The sequence below is a fragment of the Zootoca vivipara genome, chromosome 11, assembly GCF_965207765.1.
Source record: "Zootoca vivipara chromosome 11, rZooViv2.hap1.1, whole genome shotgun sequence".
Classification (NCBI taxonomy): Eukaryota; Metazoa; Chordata; class Lepidosauria; order Squamata; family Lacertidae; genus Zootoca; species Zootoca vivipara.
The window spans coordinates 47296992-47321172 of NC_142594.1; the positions used below are offsets into that span (position 1 = coordinate 47296992).

The 24181-nt window shown below is 46.2% G+C and overlaps 1 protein-coding gene across 2 annotated transcripts in view; it reads left to right on the top strand.

Annotated features, from left to right (window-relative positions):
• Nucleotides 1-640: 640 nt before the first annotated feature.
• Nucleotides 641-24181, top strand: part of CNPY1 (canopy FGF signaling regulator 1) — a 55348-nt gene continuing 31807 nt past the window's right edge. The window contains exons 1-3 of one of the 2 annotated variants that reach the window (XM_035129686.3): nucleotides 641-838; nucleotides 5871-5992; nucleotides 23920-24035. In XM_035129686.3, the coding sequence (XP_034985577.3) occupies nucleotides 5887-5992; nucleotides 23920-24035 (222 nt within the window). In that variant the 5' untranslated portion in view covers nucleotides 641-838; nucleotides 5871-5886. Of the gene's footprint in view, nucleotides 843-5870; nucleotides 5993-23919; nucleotides 24036-24181 lie in introns of both variants that reach the window. The other variant, XM_088654278.1, reaches the window with a different exon arrangement.

Sequence of the window (24181 nt, forward strand, 5' to 3'; positions counted from 1 at the left end):
ATGGCCAGGTTGTAAATAAAACCAAATATCCTAAAGACAGCACAGTCTCTGCTTGACCTTCATTCCAAGGAAACCAAACCCTGGGCAAGAGCAGGCATCCCTGGAGTCTCTCACTACTTGGAGATCAGGGTAATACAAAACAGTATTTTACAGCTGATGAGCAAGACCTTTTTTTGCTTGCCACTTGCTGGAGTAGAAGTGTGTATATAACAAACAACAGCCTTGCTCAACACACGCCGGACACAAACTTCTTAGATCTGTGACTGACGCAGCGTAAGAGTTGGTCAAGTATTTTGGGAGCTCCTGGATTTGGGGGCCCTGGATGCCATCCTCGATTCCTCTACAGGACTTTATTACCTGGCTGCTAGGTAGGAAAATGTGCGTTCTAATGAGCCTCCCCACAACATGCTCTGGAAATCTTAAAACAGGGCCATGTGCCATGCAGGTGATTTCACTCACCATGGCAACTGGAATTCCATTCTCTCCCCTGTGCTACCTGCTTGGGGCAGGAAAACAGGAGCTTTCCATTGGCTACCTGGCACCTTGTTTTTCCCCACATGGTGCCCTGTGATTGGTTCACTCCTTCCCACCCCCACCCCTCTGCTTCACTTTATGATAACAGAAGTGCTGGGAGAGCAAAGAGGCTGGTGACAGCTGCATCAGTGACAGGCTCAACTGCTTTACTGAGAGAGAGAAATGAGAAGATCTTTGTGCTGAAGAGGGAGGAGGGGAAAAAAAAATCTCTGGATGAACATCAGCTTCTTAAAAGTTACCCAGTCTGAAACTTACAGCCATACATATTGCAGCTTGGGTTGAACGGAGGCTGAAATCTTGCAAAGTAGGTAAGATTTTAAAATCCAACTGATGACTCTGAATAATATTTTATGAATCAAACACAGGAGCTTTTGGCTTATCTTCAGAATGGTTTTGTTTCGTTTGAGATCAATGAAGTCCAGTCCAGTTCAGTTTGGATTAGAAATATAGGGTAGAGACTTTTTACTCTAGGGTATTTTTGCACCTCTGCAGGTTTGTTAGCCTTTTGGCCCAGAACGAAGCTCTCCTTCTGCCCCCATCCTCACAACATTTATTTAATTTTAAAATGATATTTCCTGCCAGCATGACTCCATAGAGCCTTGAGGGAAGCTATATTCAGGTTCCTGAATTATGCTGTATTTGCTAAGGGACATAGCAACAGAAAACACTAATTTATTCTGCATCCTGCTACCAGGTACCATAGCTAATTTTAAAAAACAGCTCCTCTTCCTTTTCCCTCTCAAAAACAAGGTAAAGTTTTTTAAAAAAATGTCTGAACCCCTAGGACTGTCCTGAGTTCTTTAAACAGAAAGAAACAATTACACATATATTTACAGAAGTACTAAGTGAAATCTAAGATCAAAAAATGATAGCACTTGATTTCATGGGGCATTACAAACTAGAATGCAACTCCCCCCCCCCCCCCAATGTATCTTAGTTTTGCATTTCAATGGCAAGGCAACATTTGGGCTTTTTTTATATAAGAAAAAGTTTAAAGGTGCTTCTGCAAAGGTGCTTATACAAATTGTGTATAAGTTAAAAAGTTCATCAGTCCCTGGACTGAAGTATGAAAAGCTAGGCAAAAAATATCCCAGTTTTTCTTTTCTACTAACTATGTTCGAATAGTTTACCAGCCTTTGAAAAATCTAATCTAAATTTGCAGGGCTGCGTGCACAATGTCGAGCATTTATTTCCCACCTCTTTTTACATGAGATTATGTGTGGCCCCAGCACAAAGAAGCATAATGCAGAGTGAAAAGTGGGGTGCTATGTGATCACAATGTCTCTCTCCTTTCTCCAGTGGAGGCTGGTCCATTAGGGTGAATGGGGCTTGACTCCACCAACCTGTGCTCACTTCAGCAGCGCATATACTAAAGTTGGACCCCACCAACTCACCTGCCTGCCTCCTTACTTACAAGGCACCCAAGGGGTGGTGAAGCCAGTATTATTGTCCTCTTCTTTAATCTCAGTGTTGATCTTATAGAACTCAGCAGGGAAGGGGATACAATGAGAATTAGTTGGCTCCCTCTGTCATTGGCTCTGGCTCCACCTCCTGTGTCTTCCTTGCCTTCCACCCTACCAGTCTCAATGGGCACCAGCCACCACTGCCTTCCTCAATGGGTGCTCATTGTTATCTGCCCTGACAGTGTCAATAGATGGGAAGGATTTTCCTAGACCAAGTTTAATACCTACTCTCCCCCCCCCTCGCCAACATGGTCCATACTGTTCACTATGAGGGCTCTATTCATCTGCTAGTTTATGCCGTGCGGAAGTGTTGCATGTACACACACACACATGCTACAGAGTGAGCGAAGAGGTCCCATAGCACACCACACACTTTCAAGTTAGGTCAAGCAGAAACTTTCAGTAAGTGGCTCATCAATATGTGTTGTTCTTCATCCACCACACATGCAGTTCTGTTGTGTTTTTGTCTGTGTGTTGACCATGGAATGTATTAGTGCACTGAGAGGTAGGTGGATCTGTTCAATGAAGGGGTGTGGCCCTCCAGATGTTGGGGTTGCCAGCGGAGCTAAAGGTCAGGGATGATGGAAGCTGAAGCCCAACAGCATCTGCAGGGCCACAGGTTCCCACTCCCTGATTCAATGGTTCATATCCAGTCAACACAATCAGAACTCAAGAGGAAACAGTGGAATTCTTTCAGAACCCAGTTGCCAAAGGCTGGCTATTACATGGCAAAGAGAGACCTCTTCAGTTATTGACCTGGTGGAAGAGTCACCACTTTGATTTAAGTCTTTTAAAATAGTACAGAGAAGGGAGGCAGCAGGACCTCTGATAAAGGCAGGTGAGCACCATCCAGGGAAGAAGGATTCTTCTCCAAAGGAAAATGTGAACTGTGATGAACCACCTGGGACCCAGAAGGGGAGTGAAACTATACTCACTGCTGTGCAGGAGCCGGATGAGGAGCAAGGCCTCAAAGGAGAAAGGCCACACAGAGAACCAACTGTTTCTGCTGGTGGCTGCACAGACCAGCTGAGGTCTCTTTATAGAAGAGAACAAGGAGCTGTCCATTGAGGTCTTTCAACCAATGGTGCTGAAGCTAAAGCGTGGCTTGGACTTGTTCCAAATAACTAGAACAATGATACTTTGGAGCTGCTAGTCAGGACTACTAACTTGGAACTCCATACTGTACAAGAAAGGCTTTAGGGCATGGTTATAAGGACGAGGAGAGTTGCTAACAGTTGAGAGATTAAGCAGAATCAACAGGGTTGCACTCCCCCTATCCCTCTCCCAAGAAAAGTAATCCATTAGGGCAGGCATCCCCAAACTTCGGCCCTCCAGATGTTTTGGACTACAATTCCCATGATCCCTCACCACTGGTCCTCTTAGCTAGGGATGATGGGAGTTGTAGGCCAAAACATCTGGAGGGCCGCAGCTTGGGGATGCCTGCATTAGGGCATCCAAGGTTGATTCCATCCCAAATCTGAACCAGCATCCAGTCTGGAATGGGTCCCAATAATCACTTTCCTCCAAGAGCACCTGCAACTGATGAAGCAGTAGTTATCATAAACCTCTGGGTGCAGGGTGAGTTCCCTGACCCCCAATGTCCACACTACTGACTCTGTAAAGGAGCAGGTGACACTAGATTACAGTATTGCTGGCTAGTTTGGGTGGGAAATGCTCCTTGTCTGCTGAGGAAGCAATCTGTCTGTTTTGAAACTTGGCTGAGGCCAGCATGCGGGCAACCCCACCCCCCACAAATGGGCCCATGTCTCATTGGCTTTGCAGAGTTGTTATTCTTTGGTTTATACACAGTAGAGAAACTGGTTCCTGCAATGAAATTTCGAAGGGGGAGGGGAGAACAGCTGCCAAGGTATCCTGGAGTTTGAATCTGACTCAGTTAGGAAAGCCCCCAAGAGCGGATGGGGCTTATTTGTATGTATGGGATTCAAAAACATTTTACAAATAGTTAAAAGGAACTAATTTTGATCATCTGGGGGATAGGGAACTTTTTCATTATTGAAGTCTTATAACACAACAGTGCAGGGTGGCTTTCTCTGCCCTCACCATAGGGGGCAAAATATACAGATCTGCCAACTTTCACACTTCACAAAAGATTCCGAACTGAACTCATTTATCTCCTGTTTTCAGCTCTGATGCCTCCCACTTTGCCTTTGGTTTTGATTTTATATATATATAGATGTTAATCAAAGCTGTTCGAGAGCTGAGCTTGCAAAACAGTTTGCTACATAATTCAGGTCCTTTGCAAATCCATTATCCCTTTGCACTACAGCTCAGGTTCCTTGTATGGAGCTAAGCAGGGGGGGGAAACATTGCTTTGCTGTGTGATGCAGCAACCTCAGCTCTCAAGCTTAAAAGATAGCTTAGATTTAAGTCCTTGTTGATAGATGTTGTAAGGAACATCCAACTCAGAACTCCCGACATGAGAACATAAGAAGGGCCCGGCTGGATTGGATCAAAAGCCTACCTAGCCCAATATTCAGTTTCTGGCACTGAGGCTCAAACAAGCCGTGGCAAGGCTGAAACGGTGTGCTTAGCTCTCTCCAGCAAAAGGAGAAGTCCCAGGTGCAGTCCAGGGGGCATTTAAATATCAAATAAGGATGTGTTTGTTGCTGTAACAGAAGCGCAGCACTGATACAGAGAAATCTCTCAGGCAGAGGGAAATAGATCATCGCAACGTGACAGATCGATTATGTACAACACATCTTGTTACAGGTGCATCTTACAATACATTGCATAGTGATACGGAAGGATGGGCAGACTTTTTTGCAGTGTGGTTAAAGCATGTGGCAGAAGGATAATGTCCTGGAAATTCATCTGGCACAAGAGCACTTCTCAACAGCTAGCTGGTTTGAAAACCCATTTCAATATTTGTGATAAGAACATGGCACTATTAGAAGAGGCCAACTGGATCAAACCACAATCCTGAGTTGCCAGCAAGGTGCCTTTTGGAAGCCCATTAGCAGGGCCTGAGTGCAATTTATGATTCCTAGCAACTCGTATAAAGAGGCATTCTGCCTCTTGCCATGGAGGCAGACCCTAGCTATTATGCCTAGCAGTCATTGCTATAGCCTTATCTTCCATGGATTTCTCCAATCCAAGCTGGCAGCCATCGCTACACCTTGTGTGCATGACTTTGCCTACTCTCCTTTTTATACCCTAGAGGTGTGTCAGATTTTGCACCATGTGGGGAAAGGGCCAGAGCTCAGTGGGGGAGTATCAGCCTTGCACCCAGAAAGCCCCAAGTCCAACCCCTGACATCTCCAGATAGGAGATGTCTGAAACCCTAGAAAGCCACTGTCAAACCGTGTTGTCTTTACTGAGCTGGATGGACCAATAGTCTGACTCTGTATAAGGCAGCTCCCCATGTGCCTAAATTAGAACTTGGGGCCATTCAATGAAGCTGAATGGTAGGAGATTTAGGACAATGAAGCATGCAGTTAAACTATGGAACTCACTACCACAACACCAGTACAGTACTCACTTTTTAATTTGAAAAAAAGGTGAGTTATAACGTTATAACCATAGGGGATCTGCTCCACCTCCTTGATCATTTTGTGTTTAAAAAGGGTATAGATTTGCAACTTATTTATATAGGCTTCCGCTAAATCAGCCTTCTCCTAATGTACACATTATTTGGTTGGAGAACTGCTTCGCAAAATTCAGAAGGTTGCGGATTTTGAACTCTAGTCTGCATGTGGTTTTGCAAAGTGCAAATCAGATCGGCTGGCATTGAAATTTCTCCCCATCCCTAATACCCACGGTTGTTATTTAACCCTATCTGAGTGTGCCAGGCTATAAATGGCCACCTACAAAAAGCACTTTTGTGTTTTGCTAATGCCCTGTCTATCCCCTCAGATTGGGTGCGTGGGGAATGGCTGTGTCTCCCGTGACGCTGTTGCTGCCACTGCCGCTGCTGCTGCTTGTTCTGTTCAGCGATACCACCAAAGGACAGCGAGACCCAGAGCTGTTCTGTGGAGGTTAGTAGCCCAGCTGGGTATTTCCTCATGTGCCTCATTGACTTAGCGCATCGCAGGAGCCATGGTTGCCTGGAATTAGGTCAGTTACTGCTAATCCCCCAAAGCTCTCACCTTTGCGTATTAGCTCATGACCAGCAGCATAATGGGAGACGATGGGCTGGATCCAACTGACTTGCAGCAGGCTCATTTAAATCGATGACGACGTATTGGATTTGAAATTGTTTTTATATATTTCATTGTTTTGACTGTTTTTATGTGTGCAATTGTTTTCTATTTGGTTTTATTGTATTGTGACAGTGCTCTGAGCTGCTTTATGGGAAACGACCCATAAATCAAATACCGGTAAGCCATAATACAAATAATGCTTCTGTTGATTTCGAATAGTCTGCACTGAGTATGTCTTGTTGATGGCTCTGCCTGTCCAAGGCGGTCATGCTTCTGAAAACCAGCTACTGGAAACCGCAGCACATCTTGTGCTCAAATCCTGCTTGCAGGAATCTGATTGGCCCCTGTGAGAAAAGGAGGCTGGACGAGATGGGCCACTGGCCCAATCCAGCAAGTTCTTCTTACATTCTCAATTGGATGCAACCCCATGGGCAGTATTCAATTAAGTTTTTCTCATATTAGACCCACTGAGATTAATGAACCTAATGTGCATTCATTTCAATGAGTCTTGCCTGAGTAAATCTTAGTTAAAGCTGAGTAAAATGCTGAATACCACTCCATGTTCAGGGTCCCACCCTTTGGTTTTCATGTGGCTGCTTCTCCCACTGCTCCAGCAACATAATGAGAAAGACCCTGTTTAGGAGTGCAGAATTTGGTCGTTTATTTTGCTGCCGTCTCACCTACTCTTCCCACGTAATCCCCTGTTGCATTTCCAGGGCAGTGGCATGAGATGCCCCACAGAGAAGCACCACCAATGCTGCAGAGATGCCTTAAGAGTGGCCCTTGCAGTTGATTCACACATGGAGGCGCATCACACACCATTATTATTATTATTATTATTATTATTATTATTATTATTATTTGAATTTACATACCTCCCTATACCGGGAGGTCTCAGGGCAGTTCAAAGAATAAAATCAAAATATAAAACCACAAAATGCAAATGCACAAAATCTGCAATGTCTCCGTTGCTGGGACACTGTACCATAGGAGTTCTCTGAATATGTAGATCTGTTCCTGGGATTTATTTTGCATGACCAGCCTGGGTCTTAGTAGTTATAAGGAAAGCATTGCCGATGAATAAAGCATGCAAATTTAATACTACAACCAATAGTAAGTGATGCGTTCATATTGACCCTTTTATTTGCGCAAATTAGGCTGCAATCCTATATTTATTTCTCCGAGAGCCAGGGCCATTGAACACAGTTAATGTTCCCTGTGTTTATTTATTGGATACTTCAGTTGTAAACAGCTCTTAATATCAAACCAGCTTAAAGATGTTGAAATCCTTATAGAACTTCTCCTTGCTGGCTGGTACAGTGCATTCTGCATAACCTAATAGCTCTATGCAGGGAGTCGGTCCATTCAGAAGCACCCATGTTGCCCTCTCGTCCTCCTCTGCAATTCCTCCTGGTTCCAAAACAACAAGGCTTTGTCATCTATTGACAGTTGCACGCAGGAGGGGAAAACTCTCCATCTGTGGTCGCCGAGCAGAGAGACAAGTGGTTGTGTCTTTTAACAGATGGCACAATGAGCTATAAGAAACGTGCGTTCCCCCCTGAGACGGATAACCTGACACGAAGTAGTTGCAGCAACATATTGAAATAAATCCTCCCTTATGAGTGTCGGTGGCTGCAAAAGCCGCCACTCGTCAGTCCCCGGATCCCTTGACAAAAGTCTTGTTTGGGTGATGCAAGCGCGGCAGTTTTGAGAGACAGACCACCTTGTGTTTCCTGAAAAGTAGCAGAAGGAAACAAGGTGGCAAATGATGCGACTTACAGATGCGCATTGATTTAAAGGGACCAAGAGCTGTAGCAGCCATCGTTCTCCCACCCAGAATGAGATCTACGTAAGAAACAGAGGTGTTTTCCTGCTGTTGTTGAAAGCAGGTTGCAGCATTTCTCCTTTTTCTCCCGTTAATTTCCGGACTCTACTCTGGAGTGTATTTCAGTGTTTCCTATGCCACCACCCCACGGGAATTTAACCCTCTCCTTTTGACACACACACTGGTTTTCTGCAGATGGAACTGGTGGGAAGGGAATGCTGTAGAATTCCCATCTGTTGCTATGCATAAGGAAGGATGGAAGGCAATGCTTTTGAAAAGATTGTTGTGTCAAGTTGGTTCTTTTCCATTGCTATGTAATTCCCCATTAGGATAGGGATGGATGACCCCTTTTGGCCCGAGGGCCATTTTTAAACATGGCCAATCTTCCAATGTTGGGTGTGGCCAAAGCAATCAATAACAATCCATTCAGTGAAATAAAATAAAGAAAAAACAGTGCCACCCCGTGAATAATAATAATAATAATAATAAATAAATAAATAAATTATTATTTATACCCCGCCCATCTGGCCAGGTCTCCCCAGCCACTCTGGGCGGCTTCCAACAGAAGAATAAAACACAATAATCTATTACACATTAAAAGCCTCCCTGAACAGGGCTGCCTTCAGATGTCTTCTAAAAGTCTGGTAGTTGTTTTCCTTTTTGACATCTGTTGGGAGGGCGTTCCACAGGGTAGGCGCCACCACCAAGAAGGCCCTCTGCCTAGTTCCCTGCAACTTGGCTTCTCGCAACGAGGGAACTGCCAGAAGGCCCTCGGTGCTGGACCTCAGTGTCCGGGCAGAACGATGGAGGTGGAGACGCTCCTTCAGCTATACTGGACCGAGGCCATTTAGGGCTTTAAAGGTCAGCACCAACACTTTGAATTGTGCTCGGAAACGTACTGGGAGCCAATGTAGATCTTTCAAGACCGGTGTTATGTGGTCTCGGCGGCCGCTCCCAGTCACCAGTCTAGCTGCCACATTCTGGATTAGCTGTAGTTTCCGAGTCACCTTCAAAGGTAGCCCCACATAGAGCGCATTGCAGTAGTCCAAGCGGGAGATAACTAAAGCATGCACCACTCTGGCTAGACAGTCTGCAGGCAGGTAGGGTCTCAGCCTGCATACCAGATGGAGTTGATAGACAGCTGCCCTGGACACAGAATTGACCTGCACCTCCATGGAGAGCTGTGAGTCCAAAATGACTCCCAGGCTGCGCACCTGGTCCTTCAGGGGCACAGTGACCCCATTCAGGACCAGGGAATCCTCCACACCTGCCCGCCTCCTGCCCCCCACGAACAGTACTTCTGTCTCGTCAGGATTCAATCTCTATCTGTTAACCGCCATCCATCCTCCAACCGCCTCCAGGCACTCACACAGGACTTTCACTGCCTTCACTGGTTCTGATTTGAAAGAGAGGTAGAGCTGGGTATCATCCGCATACTGATGAACACCCAGCCCAAACCCCCTGATGATCTCTCCCAGCGGCTGCATGTAGATGTTAAAAAGCATGGGGGAGAGGAAAGAACCCTGAGGCGCCCCACAAGTGAGAGTCCAGGGGTCTGAACACTCATCCCCCACCACCACTTTCTGAACACGGCCCAGGAGGAAGGAGCGGAACCACTGTATAACAGTGCCCCCAGCTCCCAACCCCTCTAGATGGTTCAGAAGGTTATGGTCGATGGTGTCAAAAGCCGCTGAGAGATCCAGCAGGACTAGGAAGCAGCTCTCACCTTTGTCTCTAGCCCGCTGGAGATCACCAACCAGTGCGACCAAGGCAGTTTCAGTCCTCCAGTTCAGAAACCTCCATGAGGAAAGACACTTCATGGATAGGGAAAGGAGGAATCACAATCCCACTTGCTGGCTCCACCCTCAAGTCTATGTTTTCATCCTAAGCTGCCAACGGAGTCTAGGCACGTAAGATCTCCTCCCATTTCTCTTTACCCTCTGACAGATCCTGGCAGGATCCTGTGGTGCTGTTCCAAGTGGGGCTCTGTGTCCATGGCAATCAGGTGAGAGGGAGCCCTGCTTGCCAAGGAACCATCTTCAAGCTCCCACTTGTTTGTTTACCTGTCCACACCTGAAGTCATGAAAGATGTCGGGGGAAAGACAGGTGGACCTGGTTTGGGGAAAACAGGCATGTGGGCCAAATTAGGACCCCTACTAGGCCTACTTAGGCCCCCATGGGCCAGAGGGTCCCCACTGCTATTTTACCCCATAGCCACATCCCCTCATTGCAGGCTTGGGTGCCTTCTCCATGGTATAATGGTTAATTTGCACGAGACCCAAGTTGCTTTAATTCAGATGACTTGGGATTGGCTATGGTTGGTAAAACCTTTACAGATTCCAGACTAGGCAGATTTCCGCCTTGTGGAGCTCAACAAGAGGGCTCTGGTTCTGTGTAATCATATTGTTAACAGCCCTGCTTTGCATGTCAGATATCAGCCTGCAAGGCTGCCTAATGAAGCTGGGCATCCCACTGATTTATTGACAAATGCCACGGCATAGAATTGATCCAACTTTTTCCTTAGCCTAAAAATGTTCCACCAAGAGGAGTATTCAGTGCTGAGCAGCAACAAAAGTGCTTAAGACCAGCCAAGGAAGTAGGCTCAAGATTTAGGTCATAATATACAATTTGAAGATTGGGAAAGGATGTGGAAGGCGAATTTAAAATTTACAGACTGTATTTTATTGAAAGAGAATTATATGAAAATGATGTATAGATGGTACATTACCCCAGAGAAAGTGGCTAAAATGTATAAGACGGGATCAAAAACTTGTTGGAGATGTAAAGAAAAAGATGGTACATTTTGTCATATCTGGTGGGAATGCAAAAAGGTCAGAAATTATTGGGAAATGATATATAATGAATTGAAAAAAATGTTTGAAAGACTTATGTTAAGAAACCAGAAGCATTCCTCCTAGGGATTATAGAACAAGAAATAAGAAAAGACAACTGGAAATTATTTATGTATGCAACAGCAGTGGCAAGAATTATACTAGCACAAGCTTGGAAGACAGAAGAAACCCCAATGGCAAGAGAAACTCATGGAATTTGCAGAATTAGCAAAATTAACAGAAAGAGACAACAAAGACTTTAAAAGAAAATGGGAACCATTAACAATATATATGAAGTGACAACATGAAGAGTTGGACTCATTGGCAGGGTTTGAGTAAACATTCACAAATGTATATATTAATATTAATATTAATAATAAATAAATAAATAAATAGATGTAAATGTATTAAGAATTAATTGGGGAAATAATAGGCAGGATGAATAAATTGAAAGTAAAACCAAGTGGAAGTACGAGGAAAGTCCAGGGGATGGGGGCAGGGGGAAATGGAAAATTGCTAGAGAGAGATTTCATAAAGGATGTATATATCGAAAAACCAATAAAAACTCTATATATAAAAAAAGACCAGCCAAGGAACACACAGGGTGGAGCAGTGTGCCGTGAAGCAGTGGAGCCAAAATGCCCCTCCAGGAACCCTCTCCAGCTGATTCCTTTGCCACGGCACCTGCGTTCATCTGGAGTGAAAGGTCTGCAGGTTACAGCCAGTTCTGCGCATTCACTTTCAGTTCATGCAAGGGGATGGTAGCCAGTTGCGGAGTCTGCAAGTGCTTCCTAGAAGGTGCCCAACACTGTCTGCACACGGCAACATGGCAGGGAAATATCCATAATGACAGTCAAGCCTCCCCTTGGGGATGCTGCGCATTGGAAGGCAGTTGTTAGGCGTTCCAGATAGGAATGGCTGGATCCAGTCCAGGAAAGAACGAGAAAGGTGAAATTAATAGCCTCTCCAATATTAAGGTGGGCAACCAGCATCTGTGATATAGGGATAGAATTTGGTTGCAGGTGATGAGAAACACTGGGGATGCAATCATACACCCACCAACTGAACTGTGTCTAGGATTGCACTGTGAATCAGGTATAATCTCTCTGTAAAAGATGATGTTTCAGGGCTGAGGATCTGCAGTGTATGTGTGAACGTCTGTACTGTGTTGCCGCTGGTGCCGAGTTTTATATGTTGGACCATCGGTTTGCCATTTTGGAATCACAGAGTTCTGCAGAGCCCTGAAAAGCACTGAAGGATGTGACCTTCCTTTAAAAAAACCAAAAAACCCCACCTCAGCTACCTAATGACGATTCCAATAGGGAAAGGTGGATAATAATAATAATAATAATAATAATAATAATAATAATAATAATAATAATAATTTATTATTTATACCCCACCCATCTGGCTGGGTTTCCCCAGCCACTCTGGGTGGCTTCCAACAGAAAAATAAAACACAATAATCTATTAAACATTAAAAGCCTCCCTGAACAGGGCTGCCTTCAGATGTCTTCTAAAAGTCTGGTAGTTGTTTTTCTCTTTTACATCTGGTGGGAGGGCGTTCCACAGGGCGGGTGCCACCACCGAGAAGGCGCTCTGCATGGTTCCCTGTAACTTGGCTTCTCGCAATGAGGGAACCGCCAGAAGGCCCTCGGTGTTGGACCTCAGTGTCCGGGCAGAATGATGGAGGTGGAGACGCTCCTTCAGGTATACTGGACCGAGGCCATTTAGGGCTATTAAAAGTAGCTTGTGGGGTAGTGGCTGAAATATCAGGCCTGGGGCCTAGGGAGATTTAAGGTTCAACACCTCCTCAAGGCTTTCTGGCCTTGTTCACACTTCACAGAAGGGAGCCTCCAGCTTGTGGCCAAATATTGGCCTGCCAGGCCATTCCCACCCCACCCCCCACCACAGCCACAACCACCTGACTCCCACCCATAGGAGCCAATTCCTAGGAGCTGAGGTCCCTTCGCCCCCCAATAAAATATTTGAGGGGCCGCCCCCCAAAAAAAATTAAATAAGCATTGCCGTTCAAATGGTTTGTGATAGATTATGCGGGGTAGGGCTTACCTGAACCCCCCATATTTTATTCAAGTTGGCACCCCTGCCCCCACCTGATGGCAAGTGTGGGGCAGGTAAAGCTGTGGCTGCAAGGGAACAATGGTGTTCCTGATTGCTCTTCCGCAAGTGGGATTTGTGCCTGCTGCCCTTTAAATGTTGTGAACTACCCTGTGATCTTCGAACGAAAGGAAGTATACAAATTTAATAAATAAAATAATGGATCGAATAATGCAAAGCCCCGCTGGGAATTTTATTGTGTTCTTAATATTTTGTTGGGAACTGCCCAGAACGGCTGGGGCAACCCAGTCAAGATGGGCAGCATATACTGTAAATAATAAACTTTTTATTATTAAAAAATTATAATGGTTCTGCTTGGAAGTTCCTGATCAGAGCTGAGTGGGCCCAATCCCTGCCCAAGCAGAGCTGATCCCTGTCCAAAGTGGGGCAGGAATCTTTGGCACTGTAGCTGGAATTTAAGCCAGGCTCAGCAGCAGATTTAGGGGAACTGAGCCAAGAGGGCACCTCAACAATAATGCAGAAAAGAAGGCGAGAGGAGGGGGATTGCTGAATTTTGGTGTCGCATAGGGTGCCACTGGTATTTGAAAGCCCAAAGTCCGCCACTGCAGGGTTGCAAAAGAAGACTCAAATGGGGACTTGAACCATGTGACTTGTACCATGTGACCCACCCACCAGCCGAAAAAGCCTTACCTTTCTGTGCCTCAGCCCTGCAGTAAATCACAGGTAATGATTTGTTGTGATTGCGTCTTTCCAGTCTGGAGGGATGAAAACACCGAATCCTGGCTTAGCATTATGCCCGAAAAAAGGGATTGCGGGGTTTTCACTGCCAAGAAAATGCAATGTGCAGCTAAGGTTTGTTCTCAGCTTACTGGTTGTGGGTTTCGGGAGCAAAAGTCTTGGAGCTCTGCCCCCCGCCCCCCCCCCGCCCCGGCTCCGTGTGTGCCTCTTTGCTGCATCACCAGGTACCTCCGGAATTTGCATTTGCAATATGATGCCTTTGTGTGGATATTTGCTTTGGCAAATTCAAGGCAACTGCTTTATTTATCAAAGGAATTGCTGGCCAGTGAAGAAATGTGTGACAGCAGGTTACACGCTGCATATTTGGTCCTGGGAGTGAGTCAGGCATCCAGGCAATTATCTTCCATTCAGGATGACAACTGAGAGACGTGCTCATTCTGTCTTGAGGAATAACCCTGTTATTTTAGTATTTATTTCCAGGCTTCTGAACCAGTGCTAACTTGTCAGGATACAGAAGCCCCCTTTGCTTCTGCTTTGGTTTCCTATCTGGGCTGGATTATTCAATTACTGGCTGTTTGGCCTCCTCTCAACCTTTCTAAATCATTTCCAGCTCCCACACAAGGCCTTGGCAGGAGTTGAAAGATGGTTTCAACTGAAAATTTCACAGCTTCATCAGCCCTTCCCGGCCGCCTGATCTCCGGACTTAATTAATTTTAGAGGAGGACTGGAACAAGCGTTCAGACGGAATGGGACTCATCTGTCTTCTGGGGGCACTGAGGCAGTGGGGCAAAAGAAACATGCAGAGCGCCCTCTGCTGTAGGTGCAAGGGAGTACCAGAAACACAGTCCCAGTTCTGCATCAAGCACCACTGATGGGCCCCAGTCTGTGCCAGGATCCTGTCCATCTCAGACCCTGAGCAGTTTTTCTTTGGAGGCAGTGATATGGGACCCCACAGAGACATTTGACACAACTGGAGGGCCCAGAACAGCCTTCTCCAGCTTGGTACCCTCCAAGAACTACAGTTCCCATCCCGTGCTGGCTGGGGCTGATGGGAGCTGTAGTCCAAAATGTCCAAAGGGCACCTGGTTGACTAGGAGTGCCAACTTGACTAAAATATTTGGGGGCCCAAGTAAGCCCCACCCTGCATAATTGATCATAATGTGGTGCTCATACACCATTTGAATGGCAATGCCCATCAACACTGGGGGGCCCTCGTCCCCCTCAAGTATTTTGTTGTGGGGGTGAAGACCCCTTGGCCCCTAGGAGTTTGCTCCTACATGGTTGACAAAGGCTGACCTCCAAGAACCAGCCAACATCTCAAGGTAGCCTGGAAGGACTCTGCGCATGGATGCTATGCCTGAACACCCCAGTGTCTCATCTGAGCACAGCCTTGATTCTCAACTCTTCCCCTTCACCACCCAGGCCTCAAAGGCGACAGTGGCAGCAGACCCAAAGCACAGAGTTCTGCAGGACTTGAACCCCAAACCCTGAGATTGAGTGTCTTGGCCCCATCTTCTTTCCTGTTTCCTGCTGAGCTCCAGAAGGGCAACACCAGGACAATAAGATACAGGATGCTGACTGCCAGGACCACCCTCTGAACCACTTGTCACTAGGAAAGGCTGGTGTTGCCACTGAAGGCTGGCTGGGGACAGATTGATGTGGGCTGGGCACAGCCCCATTCACTCTAACAGACCAACCTCCACTGCTACTGAGCAACGCAGTGCCCAGCTCTTTTATTCTGGTCAGCTTGCCCTGTGTTCCTTCCAGCAGGAGTGGAAGGAGAAGCAACCTTTAAGGTGGTGTTCAGAGGGCTGCTGGAGCAAGTGAACATCATTAAAGAAAGTAAGTGCTTCATGCAGCGCGTAGTTAAACTGTGGAACTCACTGCCACTGGAGGCACTGAGGGCTACCAACTTGGATGGCTTTAAAAGAGGACTGGACAAATCTATGGAGGATAAGGCTATCAGTTGTCGCTGCCAATGATGGTTCTGCTCTGCCTCAGCGGTCAGAGGAAGTAAAATCTCTGAACTGACCAGTGCTCTGGCCCTGCTTGCAGGTTTCCCACAAGGATGTGGTTGACCACTGTGGGAACAAGATGCTGGTTCAGGTGGCCCATTGGCCTGATCCAGCAAACTCTTCTTAATGTTGGTGCAAGGCTGTAATATCCTTCCCTGCCGACCCCCTTAAGGTTGGCAGGAGAGGATCTCTTGGTAGTTCCACCACCCACAGCAGCAGTCCATATCCTAATTAACATCAAGTATAAATAAATCCTGACTGAACATAAACTTGATCTTAATTTGTCAGAAATGTTTCAGCCATATGGTTTTCCTGCGGCTCCTAGCTGCAAGAATGTGTGTGCATTTAAAGACAAAAATACACACAGCTCTCTGAGTTCATTAGAACAGCTAATGCATCTTGAAAGCATGAACCTAGCAAGCTGTTTCATCGCTGGAGAGCTGCGAAGGAGGTGGAGCCACCTTTCTTGGCAACAGCTGAGAAGTTTTTAGTGAGAATTGTGTGGAGCTCTTGGTAGAGAGCTTTTTAGGGTCGAGTTACTTTGTCTGACGGCAGCTATGTATGTGAGGAGTTAACCCTTTTTAAAAGAAGATACAGAGCTTGTATCAAGGTGAAGAACCTGTGGTTGCCCAGATGTTGTTGGACTACAACTCCCATCATCCACCGTCCTTGAGCCTTGGCCATGCTGGCTGGGGCTGATGGGAGTTGGAGTCCAACAGCATATGGAGGACTGCAGGTTCCATATCCTAGACTCCCATGTTTGTGGGATAAAACAGGTATAACTTCCAGGGCACACACACAAAAAAAAGTCAAGCATTTGTAAACCACTTTTGTTTTGAACTCCTATAGCATTTCTGTATAAATGAGAGCCAGGCAGCCAATAGCAGCTCTGACTTGTAGCAAATTGTGATTAGCTGACTAAACAGGGGCCCTTCCTTGCAGGAACAGCCAATGCCTGATCAGCCAAGGGCTCCCCCCAGGCACTAAACAGATGAGCTTAGTTGTAACAGACTTTGTTATCTTTTGACACTTTATTGGGAAATCAGTTTCTTCTGTGAAGGGGGGAAAGGGTGTTTGTATTGGAACAGATGGTATTCCCCTTTGAAAGGTGCCAAATCTCTAACTAGACAGGAAACAAAATCCTCCCCTCCCCTCCAGGAAAGGACCGCCCCCTCCCCATAGCACCTTCACCATAAGGTAGAACTGCTCAGTTTAATATATTTGCTTTGGGTGCTATTTATTTGCAAAGATGCTGAAGTGTTTCACTAAGCTTTTAGGACAGCCTTCCCCAACCTGATGCCCACCAGATATTTTGGGCTGCAGTTTCCATCAGCCCTACCTAACATAGTCAATGGTCAGAGGCAATGGGAGCTGTCACCCAACAACATTGGTCAAGGATCAGATTGGGGAGAGCTGCTTGAGGAGAGCCTAGCTGCATCTTAAACCTGCATCCCAAGAGTCTTGGGTCCAGTTTTGCTGAGCAGTTCAACAGCAGAGCATCTGCTTTGCATGCAGAAGGTCCTGGGTTCAATCCCTAACATCTCCAGGTTAGGGCTAGGGATGTCTCCCCTGCCTCCTTCTGGCAACTCCTGCGGCCAAGCTGGTGCCAAACATATAGCTCTGCTCTCCTTTGGACCACACCAGCAAGGCCGAGAGAGGGGTCTTGTCATCTGGGCAGCCCAGGACCTCCAGACACATTGCCCACGCTTTTGCCCCAGGGAAGTCACCTCGGTGCTGCTAACACAGAGGTTTGACTTCACCCCTAGAGGAGCACTCCATTGTCTCTTGAGACAGATGGATATGGCAACCATCTACAACAGGCATCCCCAAACTGTGGCCCTCCAGATGTTTTGGCCTACAACTCCCATGATCCCTAGCTAACAGGACCAGTGGTCAGGGATGATGGGAATTGTAGTCCAAAACATCTGGAGGGCCAAAGTTTGGGGATGCCTGATCTACAGTGATCAGCAGCTGAAGTATTTCATGCTGCCAAGATATAAGCATGGTCAGCCCATGTCTGCAGACCAAACAGCAGTCAAGGACCACAGAAGCAGTGTTGGTGAAAAAAGAAAAGAAAAGGCTGGTGGCAATCTAGTTTTTGAATGGCTCATGGAGTGTCATGTAGGAAGCTGTGTGCTTTGTAACTTGTACTGAGTCAGACCATTGGTCCATCAAGGGTCCTGTTGTCTATATCAGGGGCCTGTGAGCATCTACAATCCCCATCCTCCCAGAGCATTGGCCCTGCTGCCCAGGAGTGATGGGAGCTGGAGTCCAGCAGCATTTGAAGGGCCATAGGTACTCCATCCCTGGTCTACATTTACTGGCTGTGGCTCTCCAGGATCTTTCCTAGCCCTGCCTGGAGATGCCAGGGATCGAACCCGGAAACATTTGCATGCAAAGCAGATGCTCTACCACTAACCTGTTCCACTTGTGTCACTGGACTCACTTTAGCCTACTGTTGGGCGGGGGGGGGGGGGAGAAGGCTTATGTGCTGGTCCAGTTGGTCACCATGTAGTTCCCTCCTCTGGCCAGAGGTGGGGGTGGTGTACAGGTTGGCTTTCCCAAGGGTCAGGTCCCACTGCAGGCTTGATCTCTGACACACACTAGGGCTCCAAGTTTCAAGCCTCCACTAGCACATCACAAGAGGCTACACCAAACCTTCCTCTGCAAAAGGCTAGTTTGCAACCTGCAGGAATTTCTTTTTCACATGGGGAGCCATTCAAAGACATGAAACGGTACAGCCTGGTCTAAAGTGGTACAAGCTGGAATTTCGGCCATTCCATTCTACTGTCTCGTTCTGTGTGATGGGTAGATCAGGTCTGAAAGTTCTGAGCTAAGGAGAACAAGGAGGAAGCAGCCGGGAGACATTCACAAGAAAGGTGTACAAAAATGCTTAATGCTTGGGTAGCGTCCAACATATGAATTCATATATTACTGAAAATAGCATACAGAAATGTTTTATGTTACGTGAAATTGCTTTGTGAAAATGTTTATAGTAGGCACAGTTGCATTTAAAAAGTGTATATTGGGAGAAATTCACACCGAAATGCTGGTTTTCTTTCTTTCTTTTTCTTTTGCATATATATAAGTTTTTATTACTTTTTTCAAACATTTTCACAATAACCTTCAAATCAAATACAGTGGTGCCTCGACTTACGAATTTAATCCGTTCTGAAGGCACCTTTGTAGGTCGAAAAATTCGTAAGTCGAAAAGCGCCATTGGAAACGTGATTTCCCATAGGAATGCATTGAAAACGGAAAAATTCATAAGTTGAAGCAACCCCATCTAAAAATTCGTAAGTCGGAAAAACCCTATCTAAAACCACCGCGGTTTCCGTTTGGATGTCGAGAAATTCGTAAGCGTGCGGCCATTTGCCCCATTCGTAAGTCGAAAAATTTGGTTGTGAGTCGTTTGTAAGTCGAGGTACCACAGTACATTGCTTCATAAGTTGACTCCCACCCTCACCACCACAGCATTTTTACCCAAACCTTTTCCACTGCATTATATTACCTATTACCAAAAGTTTCTCTATTACTTTTATTTTTGAAATGTTGATTTTCATGAGGTTTTTTAAAAAGAAAAAGTGATGTGATGTGATGTGATGTGGGAATGTGGAGAATAGAACTGAAGACTGGAAAAATGAGAAACTTGAGAAAAACCAGAAATCGATTGATCCAACCATCTGTGGCTGACCATCACCTCCATGGGACAAACAGCACCTTTGGGTGCTAGTGGATTAAAAACCACGTCTGCTGTGCTACTTCCCTGAAGTTACCGGTACTTGCTTCCCCCAGCTGCTTTGCATTAAAAAAAAGACTTCACAAGCCATGGGAGACAGAATCCCAGCTGTCCCCTGTCCTGTCTTCTTTGGCCCTGAAACCAGAAGAAGCAGGCGGGGCAAATAAATTGTAAATAACTTTTTTTAAAGCAAACAAACACATTTACGAATAAATTGTGAGTGGGACTTTTGATCTGCCTCTGCATTCAGCCCAACCAGCTCACAGCACACAAGGTCCCCAGGTGCTGCCATCACAGGCATAAGCAGCGTTAAAAAGTTGGCTTCTCTCAATGAAATTGCTGTTGTCATCTGTGCTGTAGACTTTTCAGATGCTGCGTGTGAGACTATTCTCATGCTCATAGCTTCTTTCCAAGAATTATTCTCAGGAGGAGGTACTATGGAGGCACCCAGGCCCAGCTATATATTAATAGTTTATAGCAGGCATCCCCAAACTGCGGCCCTCCAGATGTTTTGGCCTACAACTCCCATGATCCCTAGCTAGCAGGACCAATGGTCAGGGAAGATGGGAATTGTAGTCCAAAGCATCTGGAGGGCCGAAGTTTGGGGATGCCTGGTTTATAGTGACAAAATGTTATTCTCTCTCTGTGTGTGTATGCATATACTTTGGAATGCACTTTCCATGTAAACAACTCTCTTAATATTTCATCCCCCTCCTCCCCCCCCCAGTGCATTCTACTGGCATGTTTTTTTATGATATGCAAATACATGATGGAATAGCCTGGGAAAAGATGCACCACCTCTGTACTGAGGCTTGGAGTGGAAGAGACCCCAATTTTGAAGGATTATTTGTTGCGGGGAGGGAGATGTTAAAGACCATGCATTTAAAGGAATTATGGAGTGCACCATTCCACAATGGAATTATCCACCCTTCCTCTGGATGCAGCTGAATCTTTTCCAGCATAGCCCTGGGAGCTGTAAAAATAAATGTTTTGGCTGATCCAAACACTGGATTCGGTGCCTCGGTGTGCTATTTCATGGGCAGAATTGGCCATAAAGCCCGGTTTGCATGCCTGGCGGTGCTTCTTTCGCTTCTTAATTCTAACTTCTGCATTAGGCTTTTGTTTAAACGGGGATGACAAATGATGAAGAGAGTCCATACTCCTTAACATCCTTAACACCTGTGAGTCCGCAGCTTGCTGGCAACCCCCACGATATTGTATTTCTCATACAGCCACAGCTGGCAGAGGTATCTTGTTTTGTGAGAATTTCATTCCTCCTTTTTATGTCTTTAAAACACACAGAGACACATACAGAGGGATATATTTCTTGCCCCCATAATTTTTCCAGAAAACTCTGGATATATGTTCTGTGTCTAAAAAGTGAATTTTTAATATTGCTGGCAAGTGAGAGAGAAAGATGGTCGTTCACTATTGTTTATCTCCAACACCTGGTCATTGCTGGGATGGTGCCTCTGACTGGGGAACTTGGAGGCAGATCATGTTAAGAGCTTCGCAAAGTAAAATTAAATAAAAGAAGCCTTCAGTTGTGCCTGGAAACTAGGTAAAGGTAAAGGGGTAAAGGGACCCCTGACCATTAAGTCCAGTCGTGACCAACTCTGGGGTTGCGCACTCATCTCACATTATTGGCCAAGGGAGCCGGTGTATAGCTTCCAGGTCATGTGGCCAGCATGACAAAGCCGTTTCTGGCAAACCAGAGCAGCACATGGAAACACCGTTTACCTTCCCGCTATAGCGGTTCCTATTTATCTACTTGCATTTTGACGTGCTTTCGAACTGCTAGGTTGGCAGGAGCTGGGACCGAGCAACGGGAGCTCACCCCGTCACAGGGATTCAAACCACCGACCTTCTGATCAGCAAGCCCTAGGCTTAGTGGTTTAACCCACAGCGCCACCTGGGTCCGTAGCTAATTCAGTTCAGTCAAAACTGGGGAGATATTCTAGGAATGTATCAAACATAAGGACATAGCATACCCTCCAACAATTCTCTGATGAAAATAGGGATGTCGTAGTCCATAAGAGTTTTATTATTTATACCCCACCCATCTGACTGTGTTGCCCCAGCCACTCTGGGAAGCTTCCAGCATATATAAAAACATTAAACTTAAAAAAAAAAAAACAACCTCCATCTACAGCATGGGCATTCAAACTAAGGCGTAGGGGCCAGATCCAGCCCAATCGCCTTCTAAATCTGGCCCGTGGACGGTCCAGGACTCAGCATGTTTTTACATGAGTAGAATGCGTCCTTTTATTTAAAATGCATCTCTGAGTTATTTGTGGGGCCTGCCTGCTGTTTTTACATCAGTAGAATGTGTCCTTTTATTTAAAATTCATCTCTGGGTTATTTGTGGGGCATAGGAATTTGTTCTTTCTTTTCTTTTCTATTTTCAAAATATAGTCCGGCCCTCCACAAGGTCTGAGGGGCAGTGGACTGGCCCCCTGAAAAGTTTGCTGACCCCTGCTCTACAGGGCTGCCTTCAAGTGGCTTGGGGTCAGGTCAGATAACTCCATACCCTTCAACATTTCTCCAATGAAAATTGAGATATTCTAAGGAAAAGTAGGACATTTCAGGATCAAATCAGAAACTGGGATGGTTTCTTTAAATCTAGGACTGTCCCTGGAAAATAGGGGCACTTGGAGGGTCTGAAATAGGAATCTGTCTTAGACTGAATCAAACCACTGGTCCACGCAGTCAACATTGTCTCCACACCACTGGCAATGGCTCTTTGGCATTTCAGCCAAAAGCCTTTCCCCCGGCTCTGCCTGGAGATGCCATGGATTGAACTACAGCCTTGTATTTCTACACAACCATCATTGGTTAATGAATCATTTTAACAGTTCTGCCCCCAAATAAACTTGGGACTTGCAGCATGATGAGGTGTTGAGAATTCTCTGTTAGAGCCCTACCCCCAAGCCCCAAACTTCAATCCTCAGTGCTCCCCGTGAAGGCAGAATTTAGATTGGTGAACTATGTGTGGTTTTAGGCATTCGGGGCCCTGTTCAGTTACACATGAGCCCTGCTGGATCAGGCTAACCGCCCATCCAGTCCAGCAGCCTGTTCTCACAGATGCCCATGGGAAGCCCAAAAGCAGGGCTGAAGTGGAACAGTAGCATTCTCCCCACTTGGGATTCCCAAGCAGCTGGTCTTCAAAGGCATGCTGCCTCCAGCAGTGGAGACAGGACACAAGGGGGAGTAATGTGCGACATCTGCCTCCGCGATTGGTAGGCTGCACGAAGTCTGTGATTGGACAGGCCTCACACATGCACTCCAACATTCCGCATGAAAATAGGGACATTCTACACTAAAGCAAGAGAAGGTCCCTGTTTTCATGCAGAGTAAATAATAGGGGTTTGGCCTTCTGCTCTTGTCTTCTCTGTACTTATCTCTCTGCCTACCTATTGCTGGAATGTAGATTTGGCTGGAACCAGATGCGGTTGGTCTGCAATTCTCATCCTCCCTGACCATTGGTCATGCTGGCTGGGGCTGATGCAGCATCCAACAACATCTGGAGGTTCACAGAGGTCAACCTCCCCCCTTAACCCCATACTTGATCTATAGCTTCTGGTTTCTCCATTACTATGCCCTCTAGGTCTAGATTTGGGTGTGGTCGTGCACACATAGCTGAGTGATGGTTGTGTCCAAACTTTTTTCAAAGAGGGCCAGATTTGATGAAGTGAAGGGCCGTGGGGGACCGACCAAAGTTGTTGAGCTTTTTGTTATGATTTTACTCCAAAGTTGTTCAGCTTTTTGGGGGGTTGGAGTTGTTGAGCTTCTTTTAGGATTGAAGTTGCTAAAAGTTTTTTTTTAGGATTTTACCCCAGGAAATAAACTGCTGCAGGGGCCAGATTAAACCGACCAGCGGGCCGGATTAGGCCCCCAAAACGGACTTTGGACATGCCTGTAAATCTCTCCTTAAGAAGGCAAAGAAGTTCAATTCTAGCAGAGAGGTTTCTATTCCTAACATTTGAGCAAGGCTGGCATAATGTGATAATTTTCAGAAGGTCTGATTGCAATAGTGGGTGCCTACACGGCTTGTGGTTTATCAAGGCAAATGCAGACAATCGCGCTTGTATTATATGGCTGTTTACTTGACAACCTCCCTCCTTTCAGGGTGCCAGACATGCAACAAACCCCGAGTAGGACACAAATAGGTGGTCACTGTTAGAGCTATCCAGGATCAGGTTTGCAAGCCACCATCCAGTTAGAAGGGCCAGAGGTGAGTACATAGTCCAGATACAGCTGGACTCAAGCTCCAGGGCAGCCCACAAACATCAGAGGGGCCCGAGACAGGTACACAGACGAGGCTAGCTAGAAGATCAAGTCTCAAAGAGAAGGAGCTGATTAAAGGATAAGGAAGAGAAGGAACTGTCTAGGATAGATGAGCAAGAACAGGAAACTTCTGTTTGAATAGGCCCTGTTCCACTGCAAAAATGTGCATGCTGTATTTTTACTGCTGCGGTTTCCGCAGTGGTAGTGATGTGTCCTTTTTGTATGTGTGTTTCTGTTTCCCACCCCAGCTTGCAAGGCCCTTGCTGACGAGCTGGCCTACGACATCAAGAAAATAGGTCCAAAGAGGACTGTGAATTCGGGGACATTTCGGCTCAACCCTGATGGCACGAGAGGGAAGAAAAAGGTAAGAGGGAGAGGTACAGTAATAATTGCCAGCATGTGCAATTACCAACCACTTATCCAAACAGCGGTTGGTCTCTTAATCTTCTAACCTTTTCCTTGGTAAGACCAGCAGCCAGTAAATTGCTTCTCTTTCCTCTGGGAGCCAAA